Source organism: Cyprinodon variegatus, unplaced genomic scaffold (assembly GCF_000732505.1).
Source record: "Cyprinodon variegatus isolate N-32 unplaced genomic scaffold, C_variegatus-1.0 Scaffold396, whole genome shotgun sequence".
Classification (NCBI taxonomy): Eukaryota; Metazoa; Chordata; class Actinopteri; order Cyprinodontiformes; family Cyprinodontidae; genus Cyprinodon; species Cyprinodon variegatus.
This window is the reverse complement of record NW_015150849.1, coordinates 377,458-401,270: the sequence shown is the minus strand read 5'-3', so window position 1 is coordinate 401,270 and position 23,813 is coordinate 377,458. Positions and strand designations below refer to the sequence as shown.

The 23,813-nt window shown below is 37.8% G+C and overlaps 3 protein-coding genes across 7 annotated transcripts in view; 2 read left to right on the top strand and 1 right to left on the bottom strand.

Moving 5' to 3' along the window:
- LOC107092816 (delphilin-like) overlaps positions 1 to 6,519 on the top strand; it is a 34,844-nt gene extending 28,325 nt beyond the window's left edge. Inside the window, exons 16-23 of the mRNA XM_015387474.1 lie at positions 2,294 to 2,383; positions 2,465 to 2,661; positions 2,776 to 2,931; positions 3,481 to 3,567; positions 3,669 to 3,798; positions 3,883 to 4,001; positions 4,078 to 4,242; positions 4,998 to 6,519. Of these exons, the coding sequence (XP_015242960.1) occupies positions 2,294 to 2,383; positions 2,465 to 2,661; positions 2,776 to 2,931; positions 3,481 to 3,567; positions 3,669 to 3,798; positions 3,883 to 4,001; positions 4,078 to 4,242; positions 4,998 to 5,078 (1,025 nt within the window). The 3' untranslated portion in view covers positions 5,079 to 6,519. The remainder of the gene's footprint in view (positions 1 to 2,293; positions 2,384 to 2,464; positions 2,662 to 2,775; positions 2,932 to 3,480; positions 3,568 to 3,668; positions 3,799 to 3,882; positions 4,002 to 4,077; positions 4,243 to 4,997) is intronic.
- A 1,276-nt stretch (positions 6,520 to 7,795) lies between these two features.
- slc5a11 (solute carrier family 5 (sodium/inositol cotransporter), member 11) lies at positions 7,796 to 15,896 on the top strand. Its single transcript, XM_015387472.1, has 16 exons — positions 7,796 to 7,926; positions 8,344 to 8,493; positions 10,039 to 10,110; positions 10,304 to 10,408; positions 10,491 to 10,550; positions 10,649 to 10,753; positions 10,857 to 10,962; positions 11,049 to 11,129; positions 11,220 to 11,425; positions 12,710 to 12,845; positions 12,923 to 13,030; positions 13,127 to 13,277; positions 14,253 to 14,421; positions 14,502 to 14,717; positions 14,845 to 14,974; positions 15,053 to 15,896. Exons 2-16 carry the CDS (start codon positions 8,344 to 8,346, stop codon positions 15,283 to 15,285), a joined length of 2,028 nt encoding a protein of 675 aa, XP_015242958.1. The 5' UTR covers positions 7,796 to 7,926; the 3' UTR covers positions 15,286 to 15,896.
- A 426-nt stretch (positions 15,897 to 16,322) lies between these two features.
- The window catches only part of LOC107092836 (rho GTPase-activating protein 17-like), a 36,115-nt gene continuing 28,624 nt past the window's right edge, over positions 16,323 to 23,813 (bottom strand). Inside the window, exons 16-21 of one of the 5 annotated variants that reach the window (XM_015387503.1) lie at positions 22,496 to 22,631; positions 21,461 to 21,754; positions 20,784 to 20,899; positions 19,356 to 19,739; positions 18,751 to 18,802; positions 17,262 to 17,402 (exon numbers count right to left, since the gene is read on the bottom strand). In XM_015387503.1, the coding sequence (XP_015242989.1) occupies positions 18,795 to 18,802; positions 19,356 to 19,739; positions 20,784 to 20,899; positions 21,461 to 21,754; positions 22,496 to 22,631 (938 nt within the window). In that variant the 3' untranslated portion in view covers positions 17,262 to 17,402; positions 18,751 to 18,794. Of the gene's footprint in view, positions 17,406 to 18,750; positions 18,803 to 19,355; positions 19,740 to 20,783; positions 20,900 to 21,460; positions 21,755 to 22,495; positions 22,632 to 23,813 lie in introns of all 5 variants that reach the window. The other 4 variants (XM_015387504.1, XM_015387501.1, XM_015387502.1 and 1 more) reach the window with 4 other exon arrangements.

The following is a 23,813-nucleotide window of genomic DNA, read 5'->3' as shown; positions in this document are numbered from 1 at the left end:
GCTTCACAGTAGGTATGGTGTTCTTGGGATGCATTCTTCTTCCTCCAACCACAATGAGCTGGGTTTTTACCAAAAAGTTAAATTTTGGATTCTTCCTACCACATGATGTTCTCCCAAACCTGTTCTGATCATCCATGTGCTCTCTGACAAACTTCAGGCGGGCCTGGACATGTACTGGCTTGAGCAGGAGGACATGTCTGGCACTGCAGGAAAGAAGTCCCCCTTGGTGTAGTGTGTTACTCATGGTAGCCTTTGTTACGAGCTCTCTGCAGGTCATTCATCAGGTCCCTCCGTGTAGTTCTGGGATTTTTGCTCACCGGATGAGATCTTGCCTTTTGCCCCAGATTGAGGGAGATTATCAGTGGTCTTGTATGTCTTTCTGTCACTATACGACCTCTCGGCTGGATTTCCAGTGAGAAAATGAAACTATCTGGCAAATTGAAGTGAGAGCATCAGCAGCTTTCTATCAAACATCCAATCTCTGCCTTAAATAGACACAGCTGATGGACTAAACCATTACCATGAAACCATGAAATGGTTTTACCATGAAATTTAACTCCTCACTTCCATCTAAAAAACACACACATTCACCTTTTTTTAATGAACATTTTCTGTTTTAAACTTACACCCAAACTCCATAGAAATCCCACACGCTATGTGCACAGCTCCCCATACATTTTGCATGGTCTCTCCTGGAACCTATTAATTGTGTTTGGACCCTGGGGAAGCATTTGTCAAAACAACCTGGAAAGAACACAGAAAAGACAGGCAAGTCACTTTCCCAGCACCATGCCACTTCGTCTGCGCTCACCACAGATTTTACACCAACATTTGCTAAAGTTTCTAAAAAGTAACCCTTGCTTGCTCTAAACATCAATTCTCTTTTCCCACCACCCCAATTGTTAATGGAGAGCAAATTGTTCTTTACGTGCAAATCTATGCTTAAAGTGCAGGGCTAAATAGTGTCCTAGTGCTAACCAAGCTGCTTTTTAATAAAGTGCAAAGGTCCCGTGCTACAAGTCATTTACATACATGTTATTTACATAAAAAATAGTCCTAGTAATGAAGACCTCATTACACTTCCTTTTTCTTACAATTGCGCCAACGTTTGATTTTTTTTTTTCACACGAAGCCTATTGTAGATTCACTCTTCCCAGCCTGGTGCATGTCTACAATTTTTTTCCTGTGTCCTTCGACAGCCCTTTGGTCTTACCCATGGTTGAGTTTAAAGTGTGACTATTTGAGGCTATGGACAGATATCTTTTATACAGATAACGGGTTCGAACAGGTGCCAATAATACAAATAATGAGTGGAGGACAGAAGAGCTTCTTAAAGAAGAAGCTACAGGTCTGTGAGAGCCAGAAATCTAGCTGGTTTGTGGCTGACCAAATACTTATTTTCCACCATAATTTACAAATAAATTCTTTAAAACTCCTACAATGTGATTTCCTGGATGTTTCTTTCTCATTTTGTCTGTCATAGTTGAAGTGTACATCTACGATGAAAATTACAGACTTCTCCCAGTATTCTATACTTTATATTCCACATGCACATTTTCCTCCTTTTGGCACCTTCTTCATCTTTTTGACAATTGAGCTGATGTAACAAGTACATTTCTCCACAGTAAGCTCAATAAAGTCAGTCAATAAACTCAATCGATCAAGTCCTAGTTCAGCTGATATCCCCACAGTTTGTATTTAAAGAACCTTCACAAAATCTCTAACCTATTTAGCTGTTTTTGTATCTTTCTTAAAGAATCTACTTAAACTTTTATCCTAGTTTATGGTATATTAATATATAGCTCTGACTCTTTTCTTTGTAAGTTAAATATCTACTATTTAATAAAAATCTAGATTGAAGTTTAAAGCTTATTGGAAGTCTTAGAGTGCTCAAATCCAAATCAGATTTCTTCACCATTTATGTTGTTGTTTATGCAAACATTTCCTTATTAGCCACTAAGTTTAGACTATCACCACATTTTCAGTGGTTGGCTATTTGTATATATATTCCAATGATTATATAAAGATGAAACTGAGTAATGAGGCGATGCACCACCATTAATCTTCCTAAGAGAAAACACCCCCTAAGAATGTAACATGCAAAGTCTTTCCCAGCAGACTAACTGCCTGATATAACACTATAGTTGTGTGAAAGTGATTAAAATTTATCCAGCTTAACCATTTTAAAACATTTTCTTTGAAATGACTTTACTTTTACTCCTGGATCTTAATCTGACACAAGATGCTAATTATTTAATATCAATCAACATGTTTTTTTCTTTAAAATTTCTAGTGTCTGCTCCAGAGCCTCCTCAGCACCTGGAAACCTTCAAGAAGAAAGATGTTATAGAGATTCTGTCCCATAAGAAGGCTTACAATGCCTGTAAGTTTAGTTGTTGTGTTCTATGGATCAGCGTTTACAGTCTTCTCACTTTAGATTTGCTTTCTGTTTGTCATCTTACAGCTATCCTGATAGCCCACCTGAAGCTCTCTCCTGGGGACCTCCGCCAGGTACTGATGAACATGGCTGCAGACAGACTGGAAGCCGCCCACATCAAACAGCTTCTGCTGTACGCTCCTGATGCAGAGGAGGTGAAAAAATACAAAGATTACAGAGAGGACCCCAGCAAACTCAGCGAGCCGGACCAGTTCATGCTCCAGGTACATGCCTGGCACGTTGTTTTGTTGTTATTGCATTTGTACTGGTGTAAATGAGCAGAGAATCATCATCATTATCATGTGGATGATCAGGGGGTTATTGTTGATGTCTGTCAGATGTTGTCTGTACCAGAGTATAACACCCGTCTGCAGAGTCTCCTCTTCAAGTGTTCACTTCAGGAGAAGACGGAGGAGCTGAGGGGAGCCTTTGATTGTATCATCAATGCCTCTATGGAGCTGAAGACCAGCAAGAAACTGGCTAAGATACTAGAGGTACCCCTTTTTTCCGGCGAATTAATCAAAACTGAAAGCATGTGGAAATAGGTTTGAAACTTTTGGTAAAACACTTTTTGCATAAGAAAACCCTCATAATTTAGTCAGCTGAAAAAATACTGAACAGCGAAGAAATAATTTACATTGCCTTGCAAAGGGTTTCACATGTTTTCTTAAACATTTTCCAAGTTTTTCATGTTACAACTTCAAACCTCATTGTTTGACTAATTAGCTGTTTATTTGCTCAGATGGCTTCACTGCATCTTATGACTTTATTGAGTAAAAATGGAGCTGAATGGAAATCCTAATCAGACTTTTCAGATCTTTAGATTCACAACTCTTTCATTTTACAATCCTGTCCTACTTTGAGTTGTGCTATGGAATCCCAATACAATACTTTGCTTTGTGGTTGTAATGTGGCTAAATGCAAAAAAAGTTCAAGGAGAGTATCAAAACAGTAAAGCACAGTTTGGATATTCAGTTATTATGAGTAGCTGAGAGGGTATTTTCTTTATCAATTTTCCCTAATGGCATCAATCTTTCATTTAGTTTGTGCTGGCAATGGGAAATTATTTGAATAACAGCCAACCAAAAACAAACAAGACCACAGGCTTCAAGATCAACTTTCTGACAGAGGTACTGTAATTCTAAAACAAAACATTTTTGTTTGTTATAGACCTGTTATATCTTTTCTAATTTCGCTTATCCATTAAACATTCTTCTCATTTTTCTTTCAGTTGAGCACTACTAAAACTGTTGATGGGAAGTCGACGTTTCTGCACATCCTGGTTAAGTCTTTGTGTCAACACTTTCCGGAAGTGTTGGATTTTTCCAAAGATCTTACAATGGTCCCGCTTGCAGCAAAAGGTAAAACACCACATCAGATATTGTAATTTTGTAAAAGGAAAAAACGAGATCTAAATAACATTTTTACACCAAAAACCTTGTCAGTGAACCAAAGGACTGTGACTTCAGATGTGAATGACATAAACGCGACCATCCAGGATATCCGCTCAGCTTGTCAGAAGATGCCTGCGACTGCAGAGGATCGCTTTGCTGTTGTCATGAGTGTATCCTTCAAAAAGAATGATAATTATCTTCTTGGTAAAATGAGATGCATTGCTTCTTTGACATTAATGTGTGCAGAACTTCTTGGAAAATAGTCATCCAGCAATTCAGTCCCTGGAATCGCTCCAACAGAGAGCCATGGAAGAGTTCAGCAAGACAGCCTCATACTTTGGTGAAGATAGCAAAGCTACAACAACAGAGGCTTTCTTTGGTATATTTGCTGAGTTTATGAACAAGTTTGAGGTAAGAAATGTAGCTCTAGTCACTTCTTTTTCTCAAATCTGAACTTAAAGGTGTCATTTCTCTCATTTTCTTTTTTTTTTGTTTTGCTAAATAATGAATCTAAAACCTGTAGCTTTCTAACCTATGAATGGGAAAAATATCAAAAAGCTAAATTTGAAACATGAATTTCAAAACAGAAAAAATATGTCTAAATACATACAATATTCAGATGAAGTAAAATAGCTTGCATAAACACCACTTGAACATTTTCACCTTTTATTTAGTTTGAATTGCATATAAAGGACAAAAGGATAATAAGTGCAAAAGGCTTAAAATACAGTCTGAGTTGCAATACAATGTTTTAGATAATTAGCGGTTTTGAATGAACATGGTTTGTGGTTTATGGTTTGCATAAACCATAATCCCTAGATGTGCAAAGCTGCGAAAAGAAAAAAATAAGAAAATGCAGCCTAACCTGCAGCAAATGTTGATTCTGCAAAGAACTGAATTAAGCCTCCTAACAAAAAATGCACACTACACTTAACATATTTTTCTTTCCAAATAATTGGACCAGTATGAGTTTTTTTCATGCAATACTCATTGTCCTCTTTAACTTAGAATCCCAATTAAAGCATAACAAATTTAATCTTTAAAATACTCCGTACATACAATAACTTATAACTATGTAAATAAGTCGCTTTGGATAAAAGTGTCTCCTAAATGCATAAATATAAACATAACTGAATTAAATTTTTTGTTGTTGTTTTTCACTGCAGAGAGCTCTGAGCGATCAACAAACGACAGAAATCCCAAAGAGCCCTAGAAGCCCTCGAATGGCCTCCCCACAGGCCTGGTAACATGCATTCACAGGTGTAACTGAGACTGAACCTTACAGCAGCTGAAACCTTTTACATACAGATTCAAACCCAATGTATGCTGAACATACACAAACCTGTGGACACAGCATCAATAAAAGAAGGAAAATGGAAGATTGGACATTTTTTCCTACGCTGAACCCCTGAACATCAGTAGTGTTCATGTTCCTTCCTGCATAGAAAACAATGAAAAGGTTCTGATTTCAAACTTTATCCAGTTTTTAAGCATATCTTTACTGTCTGAACGATAGATAGTCGCTAATATGCCGCAGTTTAAGCTGTATTTCTCTAAGCACCTGTGTATTCCGGTACAATGACAATAAAGGTAAAATATTTGTTGCATATCTTTGAATAAGACAATTATATTTATTAAATCTTGAATAAGGTATGAGCTTTGATTAAAACTCAGTGCAATATATGATTCTGTGGAAATCACAGAAGCTGTTGAAATAGTAGACTTGGTCTCTACTTTCATCAGACGCCCACCACTCTGAATGTAACAAATGCTCTTTAACAAATGTTCCTTCCAAAGTAATTTCTCCTAAGAACAAAACGGGAACGTCAAACTCAGCGCAGGCGTCCTGCAACTTTTAGATATATCCCTGGTCAAATCTCAATCAAATGGCTGAATATCCTCCTCAGTGAGCTGATTATTAGTTCACGTGTGTTAAAACAAAAGCCGACACACGATGACTGGAGTTTGACACTGCTGGATGAAATGTCGTTTTATTTGTTGTCTGGTTAAGCCTCCCTATGTGCACACTTTCTTAACGTATGCTTATGGATGATGCTTGTAATTATTGCGTCCTTCTTATAGAATACAGTGTTAATGTGGGCTGCAGCTAGCTGTTTGTTTTATAGAAAATAATGCAATCTGTATACAGGGAGGATTGCAGAATTGGGATCATTTCAGTCCTAAAGCGGGCCGATGCAATGTGTGAATGTCAGAGCTCCTCTGTTAGCTACTGCAGTCATTACATTTTAACAGAGATGTATGATGTGGTGACTAAAAAGACGGAGACGGTGTAAATGATGTAAATGCTACTCCTTGGAGCACCCTATTGCTTTTTTTTTCATTATTCCTACATTTCCTTAATTCTGTTTTATCTAACTGGATTTTAATGTGTTTCTAGGCAGACTGTAGCAATAATTCAGTGATGTTTTTTTAGTTTAAAATAAAACAGATTTACCTTGATATTACACATAACTACAATGCCTGGCGAACTTATTCATACCCCTTGAGCTTTTTCACATTTTGTCAAAATACAATCACAAACGTTAAATGTATAGTGGAGGATTTTTGTGAATTTTGACAACCAACCCTAAAAAAAAAGCCGCTGCACAACCCTTAACCCGCTTAACCCTATTAGACGCGTGGGAGAGCATGCACAAGCCCATTTCTCCTCATGCGTGTTCTGTTTAAAAGTTGCTGTTTGCATCGCTCATACAAGCTTACTTTCCACTATGTCAGACTCATCACCGGTAAGTGAAAACCTAAACATATCACCAGAATGATTGATTATTTAAATGATCCACCCAGAAAAAGAACATCCTGCACTATACCTTTAATTGATATTTTTGGGACCTTATAAAACATACTAAAACAAGGTAGTGCATAACTGAGAAGTAGAAAGTATTTTGTATTTTCACATAAAAAAGTGTGGCACAAATTTATTTGCTGCCACTGTTAGTCAGTTTTGCATTTTTGTTCTTTGCCAAATAGCTCAGCCTCCCTCATTTTGGATGGGCAGCACTTGCTAAACATCAAATCTAACTGGATTTTGGTCCCAGTTTGACTAGACCCTTCCAACTTTAAATGTTTTTAACATTTCCATAATAACTCCGGGTATGGGTTAAAAAAGATAAATTCTTTTCTCATCTGATCTTTGATGCACTATTAATTTATGGCACACAGCAGATGTTTAACAGTTATATGATGATAAAGAAGGCCCATTTTATATGTTTATTTACAAAAATGTAAAAGACAAAAAAATAAATCATGTTCATGTGTTTGTGTTTGTCAAATTATATTTTTGGTTTGTTTTAACATGACAAAATGGGGAAAAATTCAAGGGGTCTAGATTTTTGCAAGGACCTGTATATAACTGCCTACCTTAGTTTTAACTGTTTGAATGCAACTGTGGAAGGAAATGTTTTAATAGCCGTTAATGCTATTTTTAAGTGATAAAGTAATATATGCTGTTTTTGCTTGGTGACAGAATGTTGTATTTAAAGCCCTACTCTCTATTGAAACTCTTTAAAAAATTACAACTGTATTTTTTATTGTGATAAATAAATGCAAACAATGATAAAGCGTTGAATGAAGGCTGTTTTGGTTTGATTTTTCTGTAGTAGTGTTACACCGAAAAGAATGGACACGTGTGCGTTAGCAGCCTTTTAACTTTTCTGCTCGTTTCTTTACACCTGCAAGCAGTTTATCTGCAGAATTTCACATTAACAGGATTTTAGGTCCCCTTTTTCATCACTACTGATTTGAACTTGGATGGCTATTCCACTTATCCTGCTTTGAATTCCTCTCATTGACTAATTTGGATGAATTTGAACCTTTTACAGCAATCATTCAGCTGTTTACTGACATGTGGAAGCTCTTTCACACGCCTCCTTGTGAGGTGTAATAAATCTCTTACATTTTAACTAAACCTTGTTGTGCATGTGGAGAAAGTGGAGTTTGAACCTGATGATGTGTTGAGGAGGATTCAAGACAAGAGTCATGTTACTGGGAATGTTTTCAGGTTATTGGTGACATGGTATATTGTTTCGACACAGTACGGACCAGGTGGTATGAGACTGCTGGACAAATTACTGAAAGGTGAGTTTATTTAACATTAAAACATCTAAAACACTGAAAGATAAAGATGGTGATGTAACTTGTGGAACAGCCGCTGTTATCACTCTTAAAACACCTAAGATTGAAGTTAATGTTTGCTTTTATGGCATAGATTTGAAAAAGGGGACCCCATTTTACAGACTATGATTTCTGCAGTGAGAAAAATGTTAAAATGTCTGATGGCTTTAAATATTTGAATGTCAGATCGTGCTTACAGGAAGTAAAAAGAAGCAAATAAAACAAAGCACCTTTATATACGTACATCTAAAGATGCTGAATACCATACCATATGGGATGACGTTTAAATATAAGGAAATCCATTGTTTCTTTTGTTCAAAAGCAAGTGTTGTTCTCTTTTTTCAACATGAAGCAAACTTTGTCGCATTTTATGCTTTCCAGATGATTTACATGCAAAGAGCTGCTGAAGGAACACCAACGACCAACATGACTCCAACTCAGAAACCTCCTTTGGGGGGCAAGACACTGGTTACTGTGGATATTGTAGTCCTGGTTGTCTACTTTCTACTGGTGCTGGCTGTTGGTTTCTGGGTAAGAAGCAGAAAAATTACTCGTATACTGCAATAACGATCTAAAAATAAAAATGTTTAAATTAAGTGTATTTACCCATAATTTTAGTAGGTAAATAAGATGATTTACCAATGAAATGAGTATTTGTACTTAAAATAAGATAATTAGATAATATGCACTTGAAATAAGACAATGCAATTGTTTTTTTCTTACGGTATATGTAAATGATCTTGTTCTCACTTACCTCCTCAATTCAAGAACAAATGCACTATTTTAAGATAAAAATACTTATTTAGATTTAGATTTTCTCCAGTGTATATAATAACTAACTGGCTTTCTGCTATAAGTGATATCCAAAGGTTCAATATACAACCTTTATTTGTTAACATACTGAACCATACTGGTTTTTATCAGTAGTGTTTATCTCTCTTTTTCAGCCTATCCATTTGCAACCATTCTTAAGTTTATCTAGCTTTAAAGTATGAGTAACAGTCTGTGTTGCCTGTCCATTCTAACTGATAAAAGTCTAAAAATAGACAAATCAGGTGTGAAACAGGAAATTTTATCTTGGCTAATAGCCTTTTTCCACATGATTAAAGAGTTTATAATAACAACCTTATCTTGTTCATGTGGTGTAATATTTGTCTGTGCATAAAATGTATGCATTAACAAAAGTTGAAAACTTGTTTTAACCCAAATCTGTCAAGGTTTATTAAAAATGTGAAATTAATACATATTAGAATTAATGTGTTACTGAATAAATGTTTTTTTTTATAATTAAATAGCACAAATTGTGCATGTGAAATTACCAATTTAAACTTGAAATAAACCAACGGGAAAACAGTCTTTAAACAAACCATCTTTGGACATAAACTGGCTCTACTATTGAATTAAATATGATTAAAATCAAATACATTTCAGCTTTTTACAAGCTAGTTTCCTCGCCTTTGAAGAAAAAGATAAGCTTAATTTTTTCTTATAAGTTGTACAGTATAAAAAATTTTTTTTCCTAAAAGAATAAGTGCCTAATTTAAAAGAAAGCAGCCAGAGATATTAATATATTGGTTTAAGCCACATCTTACATCTATACAGGATCTAAACAGGATGGACAAAGTTAATAGTTTATAAGGTACGGTAAACTGGCCAATGGTCTGTAATTCTATAGCTCTTTATCAAGAACAAGGATTTCAAAACTCTTTACACTCCATTCACTTATTCACACACTGATGATGGTAAGGTACATCTGCAGACTGACAGAAATAAGGCTAACACAAAACCAGCGCCTCTGGGCCCTCTGATCAAACAATGTGGGTAAAGTGCCTTGCCTAAAAATAGAGACAAGCGGAATGCGGGCTTGACCCGACAACCCTCCAATTACATGAGAAACTCCATATCCTTGGCCACCGTCACCCTAAAAAAGTCACAAAGTGACAAAATGTGAATAGTATATGTTGAGTCTGTATTTATTCTCATTAAGGTGAATAAAAACATTTTTTTATTCAGTAAGGGTACCAAACACAAAATGATTTCCTCTTGACTTAGTCTAACCTATTTTCTTTTTATTAGTCCATGTGGAGGACAAAGCGCAGTACGGTGGATGGATACTTCTTAGCTGGCAAGAGTATGACCTGGTGGCCAGTAAGTATAACACCATAAAGTCTTTTTTGGATAAAAAGATCTAAGACTGATTTTCTAATTAAACTATGAGGTAAATAATGTAAAATCACTTTTATGCCGCAGTTTTCTTTAGTCCCCAACAGAGAAGAACTGTTTTCTTCTAAAAGGAGCAGGTCAAGTTGATCTAGATCCCCCTTTCCTCCTCTAAATTTAGGTTGGGGCTTCACTGTTTGCCAGCAACATTGGCAGCGGACATTTTATTGGTCTGGCCGGGTCAGGAGCTGCTGCAGGAATTGGAGCAATAGCCTATGAATGGAACGTAAGAGATTTTATTTAATGCAAAAAAGAAAATCTGAGCTACTATCCATTTTAACGTCTCAATATTTGTTAAAAACAAACAGGGAATGTTTATGGTGTTGCTGCTTGGATGGCTCTTCCTGCCCATTTATATCTCCTCTGGGGTGAATTTTTCACACACACACACAAAAAAAACAACAAATTTTAAAGGTTTTTTCCATCTTTCATTGTGAAAATAATTCTTAACATCTGTCTTCTGCAGGTGACAACCATGCCTGAATATTTGCAGAAGCGCTTCGGGGGAAGAAGAACCCAGCTATTTATAGCAATCTTGTACCTGTTTGTTTACATCTTTACAAAAATATCTGTATGTCATGAATCCAAAAGGATTTGATGTGTTTTGCCGATAAATTGTAAAAATCTGAACGTATAAATTGATATTGTTGAATCTGTTGTTGTGCTGCGCTCAGGTAGATATGTATGCTGGAGCTGTATTCATTAAGCTTGCTTTACAATGGAATATCTATCTGGCTGTAGTGGTGCTGCTAGCAGTGACTGCTCTCTACACAATAGCAGGTGAACCTTTTTCCTCCATCACATTCTGTAAAATGCATTCTTCTGCTCCTTACCAGCTGCATAAAGTGCTTTATTTTGTGTTCTAGGTGGCCTTGCTGCAGTTATTTACACTGATGCAGCTCAAACAGCAATCATGCTCGGAGGAGCTCTCACCCTTATGGGTTTCAGTAAGTGTGATTTCACAGATCATATCATTTTCTAACCTCTTAGTTTTTTTATGTTTCACAGACTGTTTTTTTTTTTTTCTCCACTCTGAGGTTTTGCTGAGGTCGGAGGTTGGGACGCTCTGATGGAAGGATATTTCACTGCCATTCCCTCAGTCCTTGTGCCTAACTCCACCTGTGGCATCCCTCGAGATGATGCCTTTCACATATTTAGAGACCCGGTGAACTCAGACCTGCCCTGGCCTGGTGTTATCATCGGCATGTCCATCCCCTCCATGTGGTATTGGTGTTCTGATCAGGTACTGCAACAAATACTGATGTATTCTGGAATCATTCAAGCATACAGTTATTTACAAAAACCTTTTTCACATTTTTTAAGAATAAGGCAATGTTAGAAACTTGTCTTTTACTTGTAATCTATTTTATAATTATATATTATAAACCAATAAAAAAAAACATAATTTGACAGGGATAAAAGTAACATACAATTAAAATCTAAGGAATCTTGTGTGTAACTGGGCTTTAAGTGAATCCTCTATGTCGCTTCAGTAATAAATGCAGGTCTTTAGAGTAAAAAAAAAAAGTAAGTTAAAAAAATAGCTTAAATCAACAGGGTCACATTATTAACCTACTTTTTCAAAATATTGGTTACAAGAAACCTTTTCTCTTTCCTTCTCCTTTATAATGATTTCTGCACCCTAGTCTGTTAGCTTTAGCATCAAAGCCATGAACAATGTTAAATCGCAGTATTGCACACATTGTTATTGTGATGGCATTTTTAAAAAATATTTACATTTCTTTATAGTAAAGTAATCTACATGTAGTTTTAGGATTTTTTCTTCAGTAAAAAAAAAAGAGATGTTTTCCGCATGAATACAGTGACCCCTTACTGTACAGCTTGAAATATTTTCAGTAATGTTGGGACAAAGTAAAACTTGCAGCTTTAAGTCTTTTCTTATGATGCCAGGATATCTTTTATTTGTTGTCAGAAGAAATTACAGCATCACAAAGTCCAAACCCATTTTTATGTACTGCAGAGGTATAATGCATGAAGGGAGGATAAATACAGTCAAGTCAGATGGTAAAGTATGTAAAATATATTTGCAGCATTTAAATAGATTTTTTCTTTGTTTTTTGTTTGTTTTTGTTTTGAGCAAATAAATAAGACCAAGTGCCTGGAACATAAAAATCATCTTTGAAAATCATGTAACTTTTTGACTCGGAAAAAATGAGGCTTTTTTTTATTTTTAAAATAGTAAATGAAGATTTTTTTTTATTTATTTATGCGTCATACTGTACGTTTCTCCTGAATTTTCAGTATTATTCAGAAAAAATTCTACCACAATGATTTGTTTGCATATTTTGCCGTTCAAAAATTTTCCACTTCACAGAAGCAGTAACCTAAGAGAAGAATGCACATGTAGTTTAACTGATCATTTACCGTCTTATCAGTTAAGAGACAACACTGAGTTACAGGATTACAGTTCCCATTCAGATTCGGACTAAATAGACTGTCTCAATAAAGATCTTAGTTACTCATTCACCAAAACCTGGAAAATGAGAGGTCCCTTGGTTCTCTGCAGGTGATTGTGCAGCGCTCTCTGGCTGCTAAGACTCTGACCCATGCTAAGGGGGGCTCTCTCCTGGCAGCATACTTGAAGGTTCTTCCTTTCTTTGCAATCATGCTCCCTGGGATGATCAGCAGGATCCTCTACACAGGTACCGATTGGGATTTATAGGATCAGTCTGAATATTTCTTTTTTTTTTTTTTTTTTACTGTATGATACTGTATATAGATGAGGTGGCTTGCGCAGACCCTGACCTGTGCGAACAGATTTGTGAGAACTCAGTGGGCTGTTCAGACATTGCTTATGCCAAACTGGTTATGGAGCTTCTCCCTGCAGGTGAGACCCTGACTCGGTTTCCCTTTTATGACGGTATGTTTTACTTTTCTGTAAACACTGGAGACATGTCTCCTTCTTGCATATCTTCCTTTTCAGGACTCCGAGGTCTCATGATGGCTGTGATGATTGCTGCTCTTATGTCCTCTCTGACCTCCATCTTCAACAGCTCCAGTACCATTTTTACTATGGACTTATGGAAGAGCTTTAGATCTCATGCTTCGGAATGGGAGCTCATGATAGTAGGGAGGTATGATGCCTACATCAAGGACAGAGCCTCAAAGTATTAACATATTCTACATCATTTTCAGAAAAGATTGAAAAGCAATTTTTGGATCTCTGTAAATCTATTTTTAACATTTGTCCCCATATCTATTTTAAAGATATGATAGCTTGGACATAAGAGGTTCTGCAGAATATTAAACCTTACTGGTTTAATTTTTCCCATGAAAGTCCCAGTCATGGAGTAATTCAAAGTTTTTAAGTTTCTTTTACTAAAGAAAATTTAAAAACTGAGGCCCCTTTTACTCCCACGCTATTAAATAAAATGTGGATTTGCAGTAAAACTGCATATCGTTATAAACAGATTACCTTTACTATAAAAACATGATGGTAGTAGCATCATGCAGTGTGCATACTTTTCAGTAGCAGGTACTAAGAAGATAGTCACAGGTGATGAGACGATTTATCGTGGCTAAATAGAGGGCAAGCATTTTCGCTTTAGAGGATTTGAAACTGGGGAAGAGATTCACATAATAGCAACACAACAGCCTTAGAAATACAGCGATATATACAACAAAATTAATTTGATTATAAAATATTAATTTGTTAGAATGGCCTCGTTAAAGCCTTCAGAATCTGGGGTAATATTTGAAAATGTACACTATCAGCTATATTACATTCAAACACAGTTTAAGCTGCTTTGCAAATAATAATTAATGAAAAATACTTGCAGCTGTAATTGGAGTAAAATGTGGTTCCACAAAGTATTGATTCAGTGGCACTTAAAACAAAAACAAAAGTTTTTCTTTCAATGTAAAACTATGCTCTATTTTGTCTAAACTCCCAATAAAATACACACATATATTTGTGGTAATGTAATAAGGTTCAAATGGTATGAATACCTCTACATAGATTGTACTTCTAAAGCAACTTTACAAATGTGCAGTTTAACAATACTGCAATACTTAGATTATGTAACATAAACCAAATCTGCACATTGCAGGCTGTTTGTGCTCGTCCTGGTGGTGGTGTCAGTGCTCTGGATTCCTGTTGTCCAGGCCAGTCAGGGAGGCCAGCTCTTTATCTACATCCAGTCCATCAGCACCTACCTGCAGCCCCCTGTCAGCATAGTCTTCCTCATGGGTTGCTTCTGGAAGAGGGCTAATGAGAAAGTAAGGAGCTTCATCTTTGGGGTGCATTTACATATGAGCCCTCCTAATCGGATGTTTTCACAGAGTCCTCTGTCATGCAGGGTGCATTCTGGGGTCTCGCCATTGGTCTGACAGTCGGCTGCATACGCATGTTGTTGGATTTCATCTACCCTGCACCAATGTGCTTTGAGAAGGACGACAGGCCCAGTGTGTTGAAATACGTCCATTACCTCTACTTCTCCACGCTGCTGTCCTTCATCACCCTGGTTGTGGTGGTTGCAGTTAGCCTGGCCACTGAGGAGCCCAGTCCAGAGCAGGTGAAGCAGCAGCTTTTTCTCTGCTGGTTGTCTCTGTTTCCATCCATGTAAAAACAAAATATTTGCCTGTAGCACCACTAGGTGACAATAAGTGATGCAGAGCCTAACTGGTCTACTTTTCAAACAGATAAGTCGTCTCACTTGGTTCACAAGGTTTGATCCAGTGATGCCAAAAGAAGAAGTGATCTCAGTGGAGCAGAGACATCCAGGGAGAGAGGCAGAGAGCAGAAACGGACAAGCATGCCCTCAAAGGAGAGGTATTCCTTTTCCACGCATCTTGATCCCTTTCCTTTCAGTCTGCCCTGTTAACAGCATTTATCACTAAAACTCTACAGATTCTGCTTCATCTGAGTCCAGCACTCCCAGTCAGTCCAGGTTCATGTCTGCCATCTACTGGTTGTGTGGGATGGAGAGGCGAAAGGAGGCAGACAGCAACATTCCAGCTCCCTCTGCAACCGAGCAGATCATCTGCACTCTGGATGAAAAGCCGAGCTACAGACACCTCGTCAATACAAACCTCATCTTCTGCCTCTCTGTAACCGTCTTCATCATCGGCTACTGGGCTTGACCAAAGAAGAGCCATACAATGACTTCCAAAATGTTCCTGCCCCACAGACTTTTTCAGGATGTAACTCAAGACTTTCATGCATTTTATGTTAGCTTTGGGGGGTTTTAAAGTGGAACATGTTTTCCCACTTCTCGCTCTGAAAATCCAAAATTGAATCCAATATAAACCAATTAAACAGTAAGCAGAAACTACCAGGGTATAATTTAATCTCAGTACAAATCTAGTTGTACTGCGAAGGCCTCAGAAATGTGTTAGATAACATTTGAGAACATCAGCAGTATGAAGACAAGGCAAGCAGGTTTGGCCTAAAAAGTTGTTGGAGCCAAGTTAGAAGGTAGCTAACAGTGCCTAACTAGGTAGCTTCAATCCTTTCTTCCATTAAATACAGGGAATCTACAGAGATATGAAAGAAGATAATGCAAGAAAATTCTATTTAACATGATATTGGACAAATTCTGTCTAGTTGGATGAGATGCAAACTGTGTCAGATGTTAATTTATATAAAAAATATAAAAATAAACTACATTATTTTCTTCCAACTTCATAATCATAGTTTAGTTTGTGCTGGGATGATAAATTGACTTAAATCATAGATCTCTTTTCCAGACATACTTAATCAGAACCACACTTGGTCAGAGTCAAAAATACTTCACCAGCATATGATTGGGTTCTCAGCCTGGGGCTGAGATGCAGATTAAAAAGAATTGCTGGAATCAAACCAACAACCTTGGTTTGACTTCAAAACAACAACTCTTTCCATTTAGCCACAACTGCCCCTAAGACTAAAGCCCCTCCAATCTCCATAAAATAGATTGAATTATGTGCAGATTTCATTGGTTTTATAGCAGGTTAGCTCCCTTCATTTTATTAAAATTAAACCTATACAAACAATCTCATGAATTTACATCTATTGTTGGCTTGTTGTTTTTTTTTCTTCTAATTTTACACGAATATTATACATGTTTGCAAAAATAAAAGTAAAATAAAAGTAATTTATAAAAGCTTCTTTAATTTAAAAATAATTGTATACAGTAATAATTATAAAGAGTAACGATGGTTTGTAGGCTGAAGAATCAGAGAAAAGACAAGACAACTAGAGAAAAAAAATAATTCACAAAAAAGGATTTTAATTTTTTTTTTCTCCTGTATTGAGCTTTGATCTTAGGAGTGATTAGTTACAAAAAGATGAAGATTGTCCCTTTCAACCATAAAACTTAAAGCATCAAATAGGACCTTTCCATTTAAAAATCAGTTTAGCAGACATCAAATAAAATCCTGATTAAAAATTAAACAATCAACTTTAACCTGTGTTACTCGCAACATGCAGCAATATACTCTGAACACGGCATCAGTGGAAGACAACTGCATCTCTTATTGCACCCTTCCCAAAGTATTTGGTCACTGCAACTCTAAATATGCGCTAAAGTCAAAGCTATCTTTGGGTCCTTTAGGCATTTCTCGATACCTTCCTGCATGGTGTCAACATCACATTAGGTGTGATGAATCTGCAGAAATTGGAAAGTGAAAATGCAGTTTAGTTTTATTATAAATAGGTGGCAGATTGAATTCTAATCTCCTCATCAACATTTAAAAAAAAAAATTATAAAACACAGCTAAAACCGCACTCATATTTTTGTCTGCAAAATAATTTCTAGCTTTGACACTTTGGCGTAAAAAGAAGAGAGGTATAAAAAAAAGTGAGATTTTTCCAGCACCCTTTTTCTTTCCTTAAGCTGCAATAAAATTGAGGTTCTTTAGGCCGTGGCTCTGAAACCCAATCTCTGAACACTCGGAAGAACACGCAGCTAAAAAAGTTCAATGTTGGAAGCGATGGTAGCACAACATTGTTGTGGTTTAAGCCACCGCTGTACAACAAGGCTTCTGGTTCAACTCCGTACAGCAGACAAAAAAGAAAAAGCATCATGAAGGTTTAACCCTGTCTTCGGTTAATGACTGAAGCTGGAGCATCTTCTACAGGGGAGTGTTCTCTGTCTCGATGTGAAGGTTTGGTTCCGGGGTGGAGATGGGCTCTTGACCAGCAGAGTCCTCCACTTGTTGCTCCTCAATCACCTTGGGGATAAAAGCTTTTCCAATCCCCTTAAAAAGCAGGCCTCCTTCTACAAAAATAAAAAAAATAATAAAAACACCCCATAGGGAAAAATTAGCAAACACATCATGACATAGAGAAAACAGCTGCACACACACACACATATCACTGCAAACTCCACACTCTTTAAGACACCAAGGACTCCTCTGCGATGTAAAAGTCGTCAATTCTGCTAAATAATCAATCTTGATGTTTCTTTTAAAGTTTCCTTGGTGTGTTAATCTGTAAATGCAACAAACCATTTTGCACATGTCTGTGCAAGAGCCACAAAAAAACCTGTTTAGAAGCATGTTAGTTAACACAGCAAACTGTTAGCAGACACATCCGTCCAAGCTAAACCTAAATGCAAGCATGTTAGGTGCAGACAAATGCATTAAAAACATGCCATCAGACAAACATACAGGTGCATTTCATTAAATTTGATTATCATTACAAAGTTTATCTCTTTGCTGCCTTAAAACTGTGGAAGTTATTTCTTCCTTGCAAAAAACAAAAGTCTTTTGCAGCTGAAAAGATATTTTATTTTTCATTTTTTGGAATTGCTCAATATTTTACATCAGCTATATATATCCCATCAACTATGAGGAGCTTGCAGTCCCTGCTATACGGCCTCCCGCAACATGATGCTGCCACCACCATGCTTCCCTGTGCATACGATAATCAAAGTGATGCACAGTTAGCTTTCTGCCACGATCCCTGTTTTGCTTACAGGGAAACAGTTATGTTTTCACATATTTTCACATCATTAAAATTTTCATTGAGAAAGATTACATGATTTTACTTTGTTGCACAATTGTTTTCTTATGTTGATTTCTAATAAATAGTTATGGTAAATAAATAATTAAGTCCACACAATGATGAGGAAGGCTGCTGACTTGGCAGCAATGGGTATAAGCTTCATGTTAAAGATGCTTGTTCAGGGTGACATGTCAAAACATTTCCATAGAAAGTTTAGTGAAAAGGATAAAAAAAACTATTAGTATAAAAGCTGCATATCAAACATGGATACTCCAGTCAAATTGTAGACAGAGTTTTGTTTTATGTCTTTAATATGATATTTTGATTTTATGAGAAACTTTTTTATGTATTCAAAAATTATAAGCCAAATTTCACTAAAATAAGACTAAATCATTTTAAGTTGCCTACTTACCACCTAAATAAATAAATATGAGCTTCGCTTTTCAAATCGAATTACTGAATCAAAGTAAACTTCCAATGATAACCTAATTTAGTGAAATGCACTTTATCTATGTAACATTTATTAAACATACAACAGAGCTTGAGTTGGTTTCCCCATAAAGACACACAAACAAAAAGCAGCAAAACTGGCCAATACACCCAGCCAACGGGAACCTTACCATCACCTGCCCGGCAAAGCTCATCTTACAGGCAGGCCGGCAGCTCAGACATCTGCAATGTTTACACACATTTCCTGTCATGCTTTAGATCACCACAGTTCCATTTAGTGTGACACAAATCGAGACAGTGAAACCAGAAGAAGAAGCCAGAGGTCTAAAAACAGCAGCGCCCTAAGAGGAAGCTACAGATGGTTATCAGCGGACAAGAGGAGGGGGAGGGAAAAGGTCACTGAAACAAAAAATAAAAACAAGGCTGGAGATGTTGTTTTCTTCTGTTCAACATGAACCAAAAAGAAAATGGATTGCATTACAATTCCTAGAGCTGAATAAACTTGAATGAAATTTAATGAGCCAAATATCCTTATTAACATGCATCTGGAATAATGTTAACAATCCGACAAACTAAACACATTTGGCTTAAAAAGTTTCTGATATTCTGATTGTAAATAGACAACCCTGCAATTAATCTGTTTGATGTAAATAATGTCTGTCTGATAAATTAAGTGAACTTTCCTTTGCTACCTTTTTTGATTTATATTGTTGGTTGTTTTTTAGGATTTTATATTCTGCTTCTGAACCCCTGGAATCTTTTTTTTTTTTTTTACCTGTTATAATTTTGGACGCAGAGTTCATGAGGCCATTACCACTGTCGTTAGCTGTGGGCTGTGGTGGCGGCGGCATGTTGGGTCGAATCCTCGGCTTCGGGGCAGGCCTGGCGGGGCGAGGCAGAGATCCGGTGGCGTATGGTGGCGGAGTATCAGGAGGTGTGGGAGTTCTTGGGGGAGAGGGCTCTGTGTCTCCCTGAGGGGGGTGCTGGGTTTGAGGAGGTTGTGGTGGTGGGTGGCTCGGGGCATGGATGAAATCTTTGCTGGAGTGACGACGAGTGGCGAGGGGGGGGTGACCAGGAGAGCCGGGTGGCTGAGGGCTGCTGGACTGAGAAGCATATGGGCTGGCCACTTTGGGTGGAGCTGGGGCCTGCTTTTTGGTGCCTTAGAAGCAGAAGATCAGAAAGATTGAAATAACCCCCCTTAAACTATTATAGGTTACAACCTCAAAAGACCTTCAGTGCATTTTAGTGACAATTTACATACAAATCAATTATTTTTTTTTTCCAAATAACATTCTGAAATATTGGTATTGAGGACTTGTTTTTAATCTTACCAAAATTAAAACGTTTCCCTTAATTAAGAAAAGCAAACCAGCAGTATGATACTACAAACAGCATATATAGTGCAGCTGTAAGACTTATGGGGTGTGTCTCTACCACCTTTGCACATTTAGAGAACTCATTTGATCAACTATGTAAGATAAAGGGCGGCAAGTCACTGAACAAAGTGCTTCTATTTACAGTGATTCAAGTAACAATAAGATTCAAGTCTGCACTTTGAGCCATTCTAACATATGAATAGCCTTTTGTATAACTGTGTTAAAGGCCACTATCCTAATGGAAGGTAAACATCTGTTTTCTCCTACTGGTTTACCTCCACATCTGGCCAATGCATGGCTCCATCCTTCACATTAACTTAGACCTGCTTCCCACCTAAGGATCCTCACAACAAGTGACTGCTGCCACTGCCCTGTTTACCGGAGAAATGCATGCAGAATAAGGGGATTTTTGTTAATTCTTAACCAAACTGTTTTGCACGTTTGCAATTAAAATCAAATCTAACCAAACACCTTGTGTTGCACTTTCCTATGCCTTCTATAAGGTCTGTGGCAAACCCTTTTTGGTGGTAGACTGACCATTTTGGTGAATGTCTATTTTTGTGTTTGTTTTCTCACTTCTGATCACAACTTACTGACTATTAAGGTTCATTTTGGGCTAATTGGTACACCAAATATATCCAAGCACCTTAAAAAAATTTCTTAACATGTTAAAAAACAGAAATGTTCTTCTTTTTAATTTATAGTTGTGTAACTTCATGCTGCCTAATCACATAAAATCTATTTGAAATAAAGAAGAGTTTGTGTTTGTAACATAAAACTCCTGTTGAGCGTTGTAAAGGGAATATCAGGGTGGAAACCGTTCTCACCTCTGCGGACCATACGTGGACTCGGCCCTGTCGACCCACCCGGTGAATGCGAAGTTCCGGCTGAAAGATGAGGTGAACCGTTCCTCTGCGGAGGAGGGGTGGCCTCTCGGGCTTGGCTGTAGAAATACAACAGAACAAAATATTAAACCCAGTCATCAGTACCTAACTGCTACAAAACAAGGCCGACTGCAGGTGCAAAATCAAAACAACCATGCAAACACACAATGACAAACACTTTTTCCATCCAAACACTTGACGGAGGTCAAAACAAGAGGAGTGACTCAAGAAAAGAGCAATCAAGGTAACAAGCAAAAAAGAAAACAAAAGTGTGCCTTCAATGTGCTGCATGCAAAACAAAGAAGGCCAAAAAGCAGTAAAGCACAGGATTGGCCATTAAGATATCTTTAAAAATAGGTTCATCATCATCTCAAGCAGAACGCAGAAGAGAAACAAGCGCATGATCAAAGCAGAACTTGATTATCATTGCACTGAATTATTCATTTCTGAAGCTGTGTTAAACGTTGTGCATGAAGTAGAGATGATCGTTCTAAGATCCAGAATGGTTCTTACAGTTACCAATCAAACACATGGCAAACACAAAGGGTGGGCGGGGCTCCGGATTGGTTGATTGGCTGCGAGCAGACGGAGTTACGTTGACACCTCAGCTGACTCCTTACCTGCTGTCCTCTGTGCTGAGCTGCGTTACAACCTGAAGCTGCACTGCGGCTGCCTGGACCCCACCCCCCTGAGCTTCAACGCCAGCAGCAGTGGCGGCGGCAGTGCTCAGACCCAGCTGCTGAGCCTCTGGACCTGGAGACTGAACCTGAGGGGACTGCGGCACATGCTGGGTGGAACCCAGGGTCTCCAGAGGGGGCAGTGTAGATTGGAAGGTGGGTGAGGTTAGTGGTGGCTGCTTTCTATTTACAGTGCCGGTTCTGCGTGGAGCGGGCTCCGGATGTTTGTTAACAGGGCTAAGAAGGAGGGGGAAAGAGAGGGTGAAACAGCACGCCAACCATATGCAGGAGACCAAGAGAGACAGTGAGGAGAGTAAGAGACGGCGTGAGACATACAGAGAGAGATGATACTTCCTGAGTGCAGTGAAACCAGCCCAGGAGGAAGAACCAAAAGAGGACATAAAACCACATGACAGTCACCTTTCAAATACGGTAATACTGAGCTGCACTCCGCTGCTAGAATAAAAGATACAGAGGCAACAGCACAGAAACAAGAAGCAACACAGGAAGCCCACACAAAGTATAAACCTACAGAGAGACCTAAGCTTTAATCAGAAAACAAAAAAAGATGACAAGAGTACAGAACAGCAATACAAAGAGATATAGACAGAATCATGGCCCAAAAATGAAAGTTAAAATGTCTAAAAAAGCAAAAAGGTTTTGTTACCATAACTATGAAACTGTATGTGAAATCTCATTAGCATATCAGACAATACGTGCACAGATAACAAAGAACATCCTCCCTTCGTTTACTGCTCAGTAACTGAATTCATTAGAGCTACATCCTGCTATGGCACAGCTTTGAAGTCTGGGCTAGGCAGATCTTCAGTGGGCGTCTCGGTGACCGTGATGGACTCGTCAGCCACTACGTAAAGGGCCGACACCGCCGGGCCCCGCGACTCCTGCCTGCTCGGTGTCTTTGGGCGGGATGGCAGGGCGAGAGGCAGGCTGAGGCTGAGGTTGGGACGAGACGTGTACCTGTCTTTACGGGGCGTGTGAGCATCCCCTTCATGCCCAGTGCTGCCAGGGCGCTTCCTCTCCAGCACGGGATCTAGGTCGGGGGTCGGCGGGTGGCTTGGCATGGAAAACATGCCCGAAACATTGAAGTCCACCTCTGAAAAAGAGAAGGCAGTTGGCAGAGTTTAAATGGTTTAATGCCAGAAAAAGAGCAGACAAATATAAATGTTTATCACATTACTACAGAATTCAATGTACTTAACTGACATACAAACGCATGCCACAGCTAAAATGTAGAGGAATGTGTTCTGTTCAAGTCTGCATCTATAAGACTACGTGTGAAGCTAACACTGCCCATATCATCCCTGCAGTAAAATATGGTGATGGCGGTATCATCCTGGGGAGGAATCTTGATTGCTGAAGCACCTATGCTCTCCATCCAATGACTGACTGAGCTGGGGCTTGATAAGAAGAGTGAGCACCAATTTTCAGACTCTAGATATGCAAAGCCGCTAAAGACAAAGCCTAAAACATTTGCAGCTTTTATTGCAGTGAAAATGTGGATCTGACATGTCTCAGTCTCAGGGAAGCAGCATAGAATTGCACATAATGCCGTTTACATTTTTATCAAGTATCCCAATTCAACATTATTTGATACTTTGTGCCCATCTGTCAAATCTACAAGTGGGGAAAATGAAAACAATAATCAAATAAATTGGAGCTAAAGAAATTATTTGCATTTTTTTTTTGAATAAGCAATAGCTGACAAATTAAGTAAGGTTTTTCCATTCAAAATAATTGTTATTGATGGAAGCTGGAATATTTTGGCTTTGTGTTCATGCTTTTATTATTTCCAAACAGACAGGTCAAGATGTAGTTACTTTTAAAATCTCTTATTAGCAGCTTCATGTACTCCTGCAATATGTGTTTATTTCAGGGAACAGTGTTTCCTTCATGTAGTTTCTATTTTGATATACTGCTCATAGTTACTCTTACATTCCTATTCCTCACACTGCAAAACAAGAATACTGCTTAAGTTTAGTTACACTCAATCATGCTATTTCTTTAATCAATTAACCCAAATTAATGTGTTAAGTCAGAGCTTTGAAAAAAAGAAATATAATTAAAAAAAACAACAATAACTTGAACATATTTTTTGGTTTTCAAAGTGAATTTGCATCTTCAAGCATCTCTTTATGGAACAAAAGGAGGAGGCTGGACTGCGCTACCATAAAGTAACGACAAAATACTCTGCTTCTGCTGCATGCAGACATGAATCTGTTTTCTTATCTGTTCTTTAACCAAACTTTCCAGGAACATGGAAATAATTCTGTAATTG